The sequence below is a fragment of the Lactuca sativa genome, chromosome 6, assembly GCF_002870075.4.
Source record: "Lactuca sativa cultivar Salinas chromosome 6, Lsat_Salinas_v11, whole genome shotgun sequence".
Lineage (NCBI taxonomy): Eukaryota > Viridiplantae > Streptophyta > Magnoliopsida > Asterales > Asteraceae > Lactuca > Lactuca sativa.
The window spans coordinates 48455754-48467683 of NC_056628.2; the positions used below are offsets into that span (position 1 = coordinate 48455754).

Below are 11930 nucleotides of genomic sequence, written 5' to 3' on the forward strand. Positions count from 1 at the left end.
AGATCGAAAGACACAACAGATTAATTTCTGGAGAATTGCCAAAAACGACCTTGCTTTTAAAGTAACTATGCAAGCTGCACCCTTACTTCATAAACTATGACATTTAGGTTATGTTTGCTAAAAATAGCTAAAAATAATTTGTAGTTTTTTTTATTATTATTATTTCTGAAATGTTCGAAAAAGTATAAAATTACATAAAATATAAAGGTTAAAAGCTTTCAAAAAGTAAACAATGTATATTTTTTATTAAAAAAGAATTTGTTTTAAACCAAAGATTTAAACTCGTACTCCAAACAAAACTTTTTATTTAATTTGAGGCATTTTTAAAAATTATAAGTACCCAAAAACTCATTGCTAAACATGCCAATCTATACTTTTTGATAATGTAAAAAAATCATTTTAACTATTGTATTTAAAAAGTCAAATAATCAAATTTGCATAGTTACCATCTTAACAAAACGGATTATTGATTCCAAATGTCAAATTACCAAAATACCTCGATTACTTCCTTTTTCGCATAATTATATTTCTTTGTTGAAGATGTATTTAGTAAAGATTTATCTTTAACAATGTTTCTTCTGAAATGGTAAATGCATGTTATATATCCTTTTGATTAAGTTGTGTTTCCTCCAAAATTCTAAGGTTGGGGAGTGATGTTATATTTGACAGACTTTTTGTTGGAAAATTTTAATATAAATATTTATATTTTATTAATTTGGACATATATAAATGTATGCATATGTTGTATATATAATTAACTTTAAGTGAGTTTATGTTGTTCTCCGTGAGAACTTCGAAACGATATATTATATGTCCAAAATGAAGTATATGTGAATGAGATATCGATACTTAAAAACGGGTATTTAAGAATAAAGAGATGAGTGTATGAAAGGCTTACAAGCACTCGAGACTATTTATTCAACTCATTTAAGGTCTTTTTTGTTATAGAAACTCATTTACCATCATGTATCTTAATTTTTTTTAAATAAATTATTAAATTTGTTGTTTAAGCACTCGAGACTATTTTTTTTAAGAAAAAAACTAGGATGTGAGCCCATGGTGAACCACGTGACAATATTTTTTATTATTATTATTATTATTTTGTTTGTGTCGATGATTCATTATTGGGTTAGATTAAGCTCGTATTATTGTTACTGATATTGAATTAGATATAGAAAGTAACAATTTTGCTAAATCCAGCTTTCTTGTGAGAGCTATGGGAGGCACATTGTAGGAAATAGCACCCATACATACGATAACTGCTTCATATTTCCTAAAAAGGGAACATGTAATCATATTAGTTGAGTGGAAAGTTGTCGAAAATAGCAATGTACTTACTCTTTGTACCAATATACATAATGTACTTTATAATAGTAATAAATTTACATTTTTTTATCCATAATAGCAAGCACCAAGAGATATTATATGCCGATAATAGCAATATGTAATTGATAACAACAACATACTTGCACTGACATTTGTTTTACACATAATACCGACGTAGAAACAATTATTTTCTCATAATAGCAATGTACTTACCAAGTGTTTTATTCAAACATACCTGAAGAAGCGGAAAGCGGAGAATGGAGAGAAAGGAGAAAGCTAATGTTACATTTCTAAAAGAGAGTGGTTCAATGGTTAAGCTTATCGAGCTCCAATTTAAAAAAATGCATTTTTACACGATAACATTACTTAAAATACAAATTGCAATCGAATGGTTCAAATTACAAACATCAATCTATGTATTAATAGAAATTGTTGATTGAATGAGTAAAATTACGCCTAATTGCTCCCATTACTTCCTTAGTTGTTACCGTATGGGAAATTGAGGAAGTGAGAAAAAAATATACTGAAACAAAACATTGAAGGCGACATAGGCACGAGCGTGATAATATGATTGAAGTCATAAAACGTAACGCCAGCCTTAGGAGGGAGACTCAAACCCTGATATAGGACAAGTAGTGCTTTAGAGTGGGTGTATACACGTTAAACAAAAAGAAAAATACAATTTTCTATATTTTTTTAACTTAAATCTTTGATTTCTGTAGAGCATTCTTAATTTTAATCTTAACTCAAATAAAAATTCACATGAACATGAACCCTAATAAAAGAATTAAAAGTATGCCAAAAACTTTATCAGGATGGCTTCGAAAACTTTCCCAAACAAACATCAAATTTTCATATAAATAAAGATAACAGAACTTACGATGTAAGATAGCCATCGGTAGTTAAGGATTCACCAGATTTAGGCCACACTTCGAAGATGAGCGGAGAAGGCAAATCAGGTGCAATGATGGTTAACGGAGAAGGTAGAGCAGGGGTTGCAGGTGGTGGCTCATAATGTTATCTTAGTATTTGACACTCGTGCCATCTTGATCGTTTGATAAATGTTTTTTTTATAAAATATATTTTTTCTATTTTATATATTTACTAAAATATATTAATTTAACAAAACAATAAATATAAACGTGATATGTAAATGTAGATATGATGTAAAATGAGATATTAAAAATATAAAGGCAAAAAATACAAAATATCCCAATCAAACTATGACCGGTTATGAAACAAGATCTCTACCATGATCTAAAGGTCCGGATTAAAATCATAAGATATTACCTTGATTCGATTTCAAGTCTTTAGTCATTTTTTGTAGTTAAGTCTTTGGTCTTCTAAACTCTTAGTAAATTCGTCATTTCTACTAAAAAATCTCATTCATAGCCTAAAATTTTGTACATTCAACTTGAAGTCGAGAATTGCATGTCGCAAAAGGCCCCATGGAGCATCACGACTTTTTTCATTCATCTCAAATCAGCCAGATCATTGTGGCGTGCATGTAAACCCCTTTATGATTTTGCATCTTTAGATGTAATGGTCACAATAATATCGTTTCTTTTCCTGCTAAAGAAAATAAGTTTTTCTTTCTAAGATCAACTCCAACCATCAACCACTAAATGTTTTTGACACTAAAATATAATTTTCACTTCAACCAAACACTAAAAATTTACATTATAAATATATTTTAATATAAATTGTAATAGTTATAAAAGAAAATAACAATAAACTATAATATAATAATGATAAAGTTTAACTAACAATTCAATTATATGATATTTAAAGTATAAAGCAAGAAGTTTGGTGTGGTGAATAGTGACCCATTGGAGTAAATTTTTGCAAAACAACACTAATTTGGCGGTCCATTTGAGACACCTAATTGTTAGGGTTTGTATCTATAAGAATTATGGTTATTGTTTAAGAATTTTAAGTTGATTCTACCGTTGTTGGGTTAATAACATCACGTTATAATGAGTGCCCACAAACAATACTTTGTTAGCAAATTTGGAGATTTTGATTTTGCTAGGATATTCCGATCCCAATGCAATCTTACAATCACGATTCTATACTATAAAACGAAAAAATTTTATAGATAAAATTTCGATCATCAAAACCTTGTTAAAACTCTCCAATAATTTTCACAATTTGTAAAAAACTTTACAAAAATACCACTAAAACTTCAACTCCAATAATAACTCAACTAGTTAAATATTAATAAACTAAATAACTACTTCAAATACTATATATAGAATACATTACCAAATGCGTACGAATGCCGATTTCTTGCACAACTCTCCCCCTCTCCTTCAAACGAAGATTTATTTAAAAGCTTCTAACTACTTATTTTTGTTGCAGACTAAATTTAGGAGCTAATACTCGAAAGAATCTCACTCCCATCGACATTGATCTCAGAGCTTCTTCCTGCTCTTGTTGAGCGAGACACGTCTCCTTTTCCTTCTGCCAAGTTCAGTCGCAAAGGCCGACCCTCAACCTCCTATTCATCAAAAAGACCAGAAATGAAGAAAACAAAGATTACAGAAGAAGAAAGATGCACAAATAACGGGAGTTTTGAAGCTTTTACCAGTCCATTCATGGCGTTAAGTGCAGACTCTGCAGCCTCAGGAGAGCTAAAAGTGACGAACCCAAAACCTCGAGATTTCCCTGATTGTTTCTCGTAGATCACCTTTGCGCTCAAAAAACCAGGTTGTTCATCAAAAGTATCTTTGAGCTTCTCAGAAGTTATGATCCAGCTAAGGTTACCTACATAGATCTTGTGTGGGCTTTCGATAAAATCTCTGTTACTGCTTCTAATCTTTGGGCCCATCACTTCCCGTTCACCTCCCCTTGGCACCTCCGGGAAGTTTACCTTCACTGTTCGTCCACCGATTTGCTGAAAAGTGTTATCAAAATCAGTACTCGCAATCATGTTTCTGAATTCAACCAATTTCCGGAGATGAAAATGGATTCAAACTTGTTTGTAAGAATGGAAGAGAAGGCTTACAGATCCGTTAAACATTCTAATGGCTTCTTTAGCTTCTTGAACACTTGCCATTGTAATAAATGCGAATCCCCTGCTCCTGTCTGTTACCCTATCGTAAACAATCTGATCCAATGGAAATTAGGGTTACGAGAAACCGGAAATCCCCAAAATTATACAAAAATTCCAACAGTCACACACATTACCTCCACGGAAATTACATCGCCAGCTTCTCCGAATATTTGGGACAATTCTGCAGAAGTAATCGCGTATGGCAAGTTTCCGATGTAAAGCCTCCCAGCTTCCGGCGATTCTTCTTCTTCTTCTTCTTCTTCGTCTTCTTCTTCATCATCTTCATCTTCATCTTCATCTTCATCATCATCGTCATCTTCGTCGATTTCTAATTCTTCTTCAATTAGTGATACTTCTGTTTCTGGGTTTTCGTCGACTTGAATTGCTTCATTGGATGGGGAACAATTCGGGCGTCGGAGGGAGGATCGAAGCAGTGGGTAGAAATTCAAGCAATGGGTTTTGAGATTGAAAGAAAATTTTGGGGTTTTGAAGCGGGTTTTGGAGATTGAGATTGTGGGAGTTTGTAGGTGAAGAGCTTTGGTGTTGCAGAGTGAAGAAGCTGCATTTGAAGAACTGGCAATGGAGATTAATGAAGAAGAAGCAGCAGACATTTTGGATTCGTATTTGAATAATGTGAAAGAACGATATAATTGCTCTTCAAGGTTGCTTGGAGTGAAATAGAGAAGATAAGGCTAGTATTGTTTGGCATGTATTTATTAATATTTTTTAATTTCTAGATAATTAATTTTTAGTTTTTTAATCTGATTTTATTAACAAAAATGACTATTATGGTTGAATAATAATTTAATAAAACCAAGTTTTTATGTTTTAGGAAAATAAGCTATTTATTTGAAATTGATCATTTTAACTAACTTTTTGTATAGTTTAAACATTTTTCCTCGTTAAAAATACCATCTCGACAAACATTTTTTCTATGCTAAAAAATGAAGTTTTTTTTGTCACATGTCACATTCTCATTCAATTTGTTCAATGTTATTTTATGTTTATTTTGAATTAGTTTCTTTTCTGCATGTCATTTTATGGGTTTCTATTTTAATAAATTTCACATAATACTTTAATGTAATAATTACAATAAATATAATAATAAATTAATTTCAATTTCATTAATAGACTTATCTTCTTATTTCAAAATTTACAAATTAAAGTTCATTAGTTTATTTTGTTTATTTATTTAAATTTAAAAGAAAATTCAATTTTAATAATTTATTATTTTTCTTATTTTTTTATAAATCCAAAATTCTTAAATATTTAGACTTTATATAAATCCAAAATTTATATATATATATATATATATATATATATATATATATATATATATATATATATATATATATATATATATATAATGAGAAGTAGATAGACAGGGGTTTAAAATATGACATTTGATTGAAAAATAGGTGATACTATATATTATACATTTCAAAATGCTCATTTTTTTTTAATTCTTGATGCAAATGAGAAATAAAAATACACTTTATATTCTGTTCGTTATTATTTTAAGGGTGTTAATCGAGTACTTTTTTCGGGTTTCGGGTAATTCACGAGTTTTTCATATTAAAAAAATGTCTGTTACCCGACCCAAATTAAATTCGGGTAATTTTGGGTTTGGTAATCAGGGTAGTGGGTTGAGTTTGGGTAATTTGGGTATTACCCGAAATATATAATTTTTTTAATGGCACCTGAAAATAAATTTAATGAAGTAAATATGTCGTGTTCTATTAGTCTTCTTTATATAAACAAATGAGACATAAACAAAGTTACTTAAACTTTGAACCTTGTGATTTTTTAGTCAATAATACTTGAGATATTAAGTAAACTATTTAACAGCTTAATCTAATCTAATAAGATATTAAAAAACAAATACTTAAAGATCTTAGTTTAAAAGTTTAAAATGTTCAAGATAATTGTAGCCATAAGTTTTGCCATGTTATGAAGTTTCGTCAAGATAATGAGTTTGTTAATTGCAACAAAAACTATAATCTAGAAAACAGTTAAGTTTGAAAGAAACATGATGACATATAAACAATTTCTTTTAATATTGTTGGTGTCATATTGTCATAATATAAGATATTCATGTTTTACAATAATGATAGTTAGTTTAAGCGTGATCAAATACCTGCTACATAGTATAAGCTCTACGAAAGAAAAAAAAAAAGGAGTTTATAAAATAATTCAGGTAATTCGGGTATACCGAAACCCAACAAACATATCCTATACCCAACCTGAAAAAAATCGGGTTACCCGAATACCCAAAATAATTAAGCCGATACCCGGTTTGCCCGATACTTCAAAAAATCGGATGGATAATTCTGGTCTTGAGTATTTTCGACAGGGTTATTTTATTTAGTAACGAATGACTAATTCTAGACAAAAAGGTCCATTTCCCACACAAAAACTTAGTCATTTTTATTAAGTCTTTTGTTTATAATGGTCACTAGGTGTGTGACCCGTGTATTACACGAGTTTATTAAAAGGCCCAAAAGTAAAATGTGTGAGCAAAAAAAATACCATTCATGCAAGTTTTGATAACCACAAGGACCCTTTATGTAATTTAATCTTAATTAATTTATACTAATAAAATTAATTAATATGAATTCACAAATAGAAGATATTATCTACATTAATATAATTATACATTAATTAATATATTAATAGAAAGAGAAATTCACAAATAGAAAGTTAGTATGTACATTAATTAATATATTAATAAAATTAATTAATATGAGATGGTATTTAATAGGTGGAAGTTGACTAAAAATGAAAAATTCTATAAAAATGACAAGTGGATATTAAATAATTCAAAAAATCTAGAAAAAGTGTCAAAATAAATAAGAAGAGGACATATGACAAAATCATCCTTATTTATTAGGGTAAATTTTTGTTAATATCCCTGTAATATATGGCTTCGATGATTAGTGTTAATTGAAACCGTTAATTTGTTTTACATAATATTGGCGTTTTAAGATTTATAAATATTATAAATACCAACAAGAATCAAGTTAGTTGACTATAGTATGCAAAGGGGAATTTCACAAGAATTGCATTAACCAAAATTATCAATCATATGATACATGTCATATCCCAAATGTTTTTAAAGTCAAAAAGCACATATGATACATATCGTGCAAGTGATAGTTCATAGTTCCCAAATGTATGGAAGTCGAAACGCACAATTTATTTCAAGCAACACACCATTAATGTAAGGTGAAACAAACAAATCTAAAAGAAGTGTTTGTCCATTGAATGTGTTAAGGCCATTTAGCATCTCTTAACTATTCCCAAACGCTGCAATATTTGCAGGGGGAATGGTGTTAAAGAGACACAACGTTAACACAAAAGCCAAGGATGATTTGCCTAGCCAAACAGCGGAAACCTCCGTCACATTTGACTATCGATGGACGGGATCTGATGTGCTGACCATGTAATCCACACATCAAGATCCCATCTGCCATCAGACTGTTAGGTTGCAGCGGCTACCACCACCGGTAGCCGCTGCAACCCATTTGTTATGCATGACAAAGCCATGCATATCGTTCCCGGACATCATCATGTCTGAAAGGGAGGGAAACAAATTGAGGTCTCCCATGGAGAACATGCTAGTGACCTCTGATCCCGAAATGTGCGGCCTACTGGCATTCATTTCATGATCAGACTGTAGAACTTCGGATCGCTGAGAGTCGATTGGATGCTCGGTTGTTTTCGAGTCCAAAATTCCAACATTACCCTTCTCCATTTCTTTCGTGTTTAGGAAGCGTCCCCCGCAGCCTCTTGGCCGGCGCTTCGCATGGAGATGGCGCGACAGGTGTAGATACGGCTGAACCAAGAAAAACGAAAAAATATATTTCAAAAAACAAAAATCCGATAGTTTATGAGGGTAAAAAGGTCATTTCACAGAATATCAACATACCTTACGACCTTTCGGAGCCTTTTTCGCCATTTCAGCCTTAGCACGGGATCGCCTGCGTCTGATTATCCCATGATATTGTTTTGCATTCACGAATATAGGCCCATCATCGGTGCTCAAATTCAAAGGCAGCATAATCCGACCCTGAATTGTAAATTAATAAACAAAATAATCATAAAAAAACAAATGGTTGTGCTTACATTATAATTAATCATTGTACTTGATAAGATACAGAAAGAAAAAGAACACTAAAGTAAAGTTTACTTTTTGTTGCAAAATAACCATTGGGCATCGCCTGATTTGCTCATTCTTGCATATTTTAGTGTTTTTTTTTTTTAACAAGTACAATGGTTAGTTTGCAACAAAACTAAGATTATGATCCTTAGAAGATTAATTTCCTCTAATTGTGAATTATTAGCAAAATTAAAGATCATTAGATAAATTAGTTCAAAGAGAGGACAAACCGTGATTTGAGGTCCACAACCAGATATCATGCCATAATATTGATCCCCATAAGTATACTTGCCACAAATCTATAATAAATCATCAAAAGTAAAGAAATTTTAAGCACTAAAATCATTTAGAAAGAAGAAAACATGTTCATAGAGTACATACCACAGCTGGTTGACCAAATCCTAGCTCAAGTTGACCTCCATACTCATGTGAGAAAGCAGCCTCAAATTGCACTGGTTTTTGCCCTTTTGATGAATTCTTGCAATCACCTGAATCACTTAAACCTTGATCAAGTTTTCCCACAAAAAATTTGGTCTCATTTCAATACAAAATCCCAAAAAGATCGGATTACAACTACTTTTATGCCAAAAATTTGGAGTTTCAGGATTGAGTATGATCTTATTTAATATTTATACTTCAATTGTCCTAAAACAATGTCATAGCATTGGAACCTTTGAAAGTTTCAAGATTAACATGGTTAATGATTGTTCTTATTACCAGGAAAGGTATTGAAATGAGTCGTATTTCCTTGATCTGTGCTATGAGACGATGGTTTAGGGGCAATAGGCATGAGTTGTTCTCCACAATTTTCCATTGATGAAAGCTTCATTCGGCCTACAGATTCTTCAAAAGTGGATTGAGTCGCAAGTCCACTCCACCATGGACCCGAACCAGATGACAGCGAACCCACCGGATTTGAAGCAATTCCATCTTCATGTTGTTTGTAATACGCAGAATTCATCCTCAAATTGAAGTTATATTCGCAGAAAAATGACAGAATTCCTGCAAATTTGAATTTTCGTCATTAGATTCTCGAGAAAATTTCCCAACTGCCCTAGCTCAATTCACGAAAAGCTATTCATAATCCAGCTATGGTTCGTTTCATCGTAAATTATGAACGATTTCAACACTTAAAAAACACAAAACTAAGGTTAAATCTGTTAATCTACCATTAACTAAGAGAGAATATGAGATTATGAGAACCCATCAAAACACAAAAAGAACCCATTTGATTTGAAGCAAATTCCAGGTGAAATTGAAAGTAAAGGTAGCAGGATCCTGATTCTAAGCTGAATCCAGAGATGAAAACAGACATGATACGAAGGAGAAGAAAGTCAAGGGGGGATATTCTGCTGATGGTGACAATAACAAGAGAGTAGTAGTAGAAGGAGAAGAAGAAGAAGAAGAAGAAGAAGATGAAAAAGAGAAAGAAAACGTACCTATTAAGAAGAGAGGGATGTTTTGAAATTAGAATCCAATTGTGAAGGAGAAAGAGAATCTCTATATTGTGCCAAGTGCCATGTTTATACAATTTCAACGAGGTGAAACGAGATTGATGAAAGAGAAGTGGGAGAGACAGTCGGACAGAGACAGAGACGGGTGAATGTGCAAATAAAGAAGAGTTGTGTGGCCAATGACGTACCTATCATTTATGGGATTCATCAAAAGACTTTTTATTAAGGGCTTTCTATCATGTGTTTCCTATATCCTTAAGGTTATTAGGGATGGAAATTAGGAATGGTGCCGGGTTGATTATCTTTATCCCCATCTCAAGTGTCTAACATCGTTTTCATTTTTACCTCATTCTGAAGAATCGAATCTCTACCCTTTTAAATTTTGAGTTTTCCTACGGCCCATCCTCGATCCATAAAAATAATAAATTAAACTTATACAAAAAAAATCAAGTTTAATAAGTGATAAAAAAATAGATGCTAGTATCAGATTATTTTACATCAATCACAAAATCTAACGATCATCAAAACAAAAAGTGACGATTTAATATATGGACCGTAGAAGAAAATGAAAATTTAAGAACTCTTGGAATTAGGAACACAATTTGGTATATGGACTCTCGGTCCAATACAAATCAATTCATTCTTAACGGACTTATTTCATAAATAGTAAATTATCAATACGGTAATATATATATATATATATATATATATATATATATATATATATATATATATATATATATATAAAATGCCATCAATGCGGGGGCGAGGTGGTTTATACTCAGCTCCGGACCCATACCCGATTTTAGCATACTGGGGATTCTCAACCCCATCCTGGTACCTGTTTTTGCGGGGAATATCCGTTCTCAATTGGGACGGGTCAACCAGGTTCCCCACCGGACTGGGTAAAATTTCTATATCTAAGAATGAGGGTTCAAGTCACGTCGTTCTCTCTCTCTCTCTCTCTCTCTCTCCCTCTCTCTCTCTCTCTCTGTATATATATATATATATATATATATATATATATATATATATATATATAGAGAGAGAGAGAGAGAGAGAGAGAGAGAGAGAGGTAGGTTGTTCCGCTCGGATTAAAAATAAAATAGAAATGTTGTGATTCAACCTCAACCACGTATTTTACATCTACCGCTCTAACCCTCCGGCATACTGACATGACAGTCTGGTATAATCATAAATGATTATATAGTGCCGCCCGTTCCTTTCTCCCACTCCACCATCCCCACCACCATAACCGTCACTGCCACCACCACTACCACCACCTCTGACACCGGCCGACCCTACAACTATCACCTCTGTTACTTATACAATCGCTAGCTCTATCACCACCACCTCTTCTGCCACCAATTATCATAATCATGTATGATTACACAATCTGTGACAGGCATATATATATATATATATATATATATATATATATATATATATATATATATATATATATATATATAATCATTTATGATTAGATATACCCCGTTGTTGCCGGTACGCTGAAGCATTAGAGCGGCAAATGAGATATATGTGTTTGAGATTGAATTTCAAGATCTCTACTTTTTTTTTTAATCTCAAATGAACCGTCCTATATATATATATATATATATATATATATATATATATATATATATATATATATATATATATATATGTGTGTGTGTGTGTGTGTGTGTGTAGGGTTGATTTTGGATCAATCATTTTATTTATTTTAAAAAAGTGATTTATAAATATTATTAAATTAAAAAATATTTAAGATAAAATTAAAAAAAAAAACAAGAAAAATTGCAAATTTTTAGGGGATAATTAATTCTCTTGATTTAACAAATTTGATTTTTTTTTATTAATTCAATTTCAACTTAACGTAATTTGTAAGCAAAACCCGATTTTATTTTGTCAGAATATTATTTTGTTAAAATGATAG

At 31.5% G+C, this 11930-nt stretch overlaps 2 protein-coding genes across 2 annotated transcripts; both read right to left on the reverse strand.

Moving 5' to 3' along the window:
• Window positions 1–3430: 3430 nt before the first annotated feature.
• Window positions 3431–5103, reverse strand: LOC111909334 (33 kDa ribonucleoprotein, chloroplastic). Its single transcript, XM_023905140.3, has 4 exons — window positions 4516–5103; window positions 4334–4435; window positions 3914–4222; window positions 3431–3826 (listed from the first exon to the last, which is right to left on the reverse strand). The coding sequence occupies exons 1-4, from the start codon at window positions 4990–4992 to the stop codon at window positions 3695–3697; spliced, it is 1020 nt and encodes a 339-aa protein (XP_023760908.1). The 5' UTR covers window positions 4993–5103; the 3' UTR covers window positions 3431–3694.
• Window positions 5104–7419: 2316 nt separating this feature from the next.
• LOC111909323 (nuclear transcription factor Y subunit A-10) lies at window positions 7420–10172 on the reverse strand. Its single transcript, XM_023905129.3, has 6 exons — window positions 9980–10172; window positions 9258–9542; window positions 8922–9028; window positions 8771–8839; window positions 8310–8450; window positions 7420–8216 (listed from the first exon to the last, which is right to left on the reverse strand). Exons 2-6 carry the CDS (start codon window positions 9499–9501, stop codon window positions 7854–7856), a joined length of 924 nt encoding a protein of 307 aa, XP_023760897.2. The 5' UTR covers window positions 9502–9542; window positions 9980–10172; the 3' UTR covers window positions 7420–7853.
• Window positions 10173–11930: the final 1758 nt, after the last annotated feature.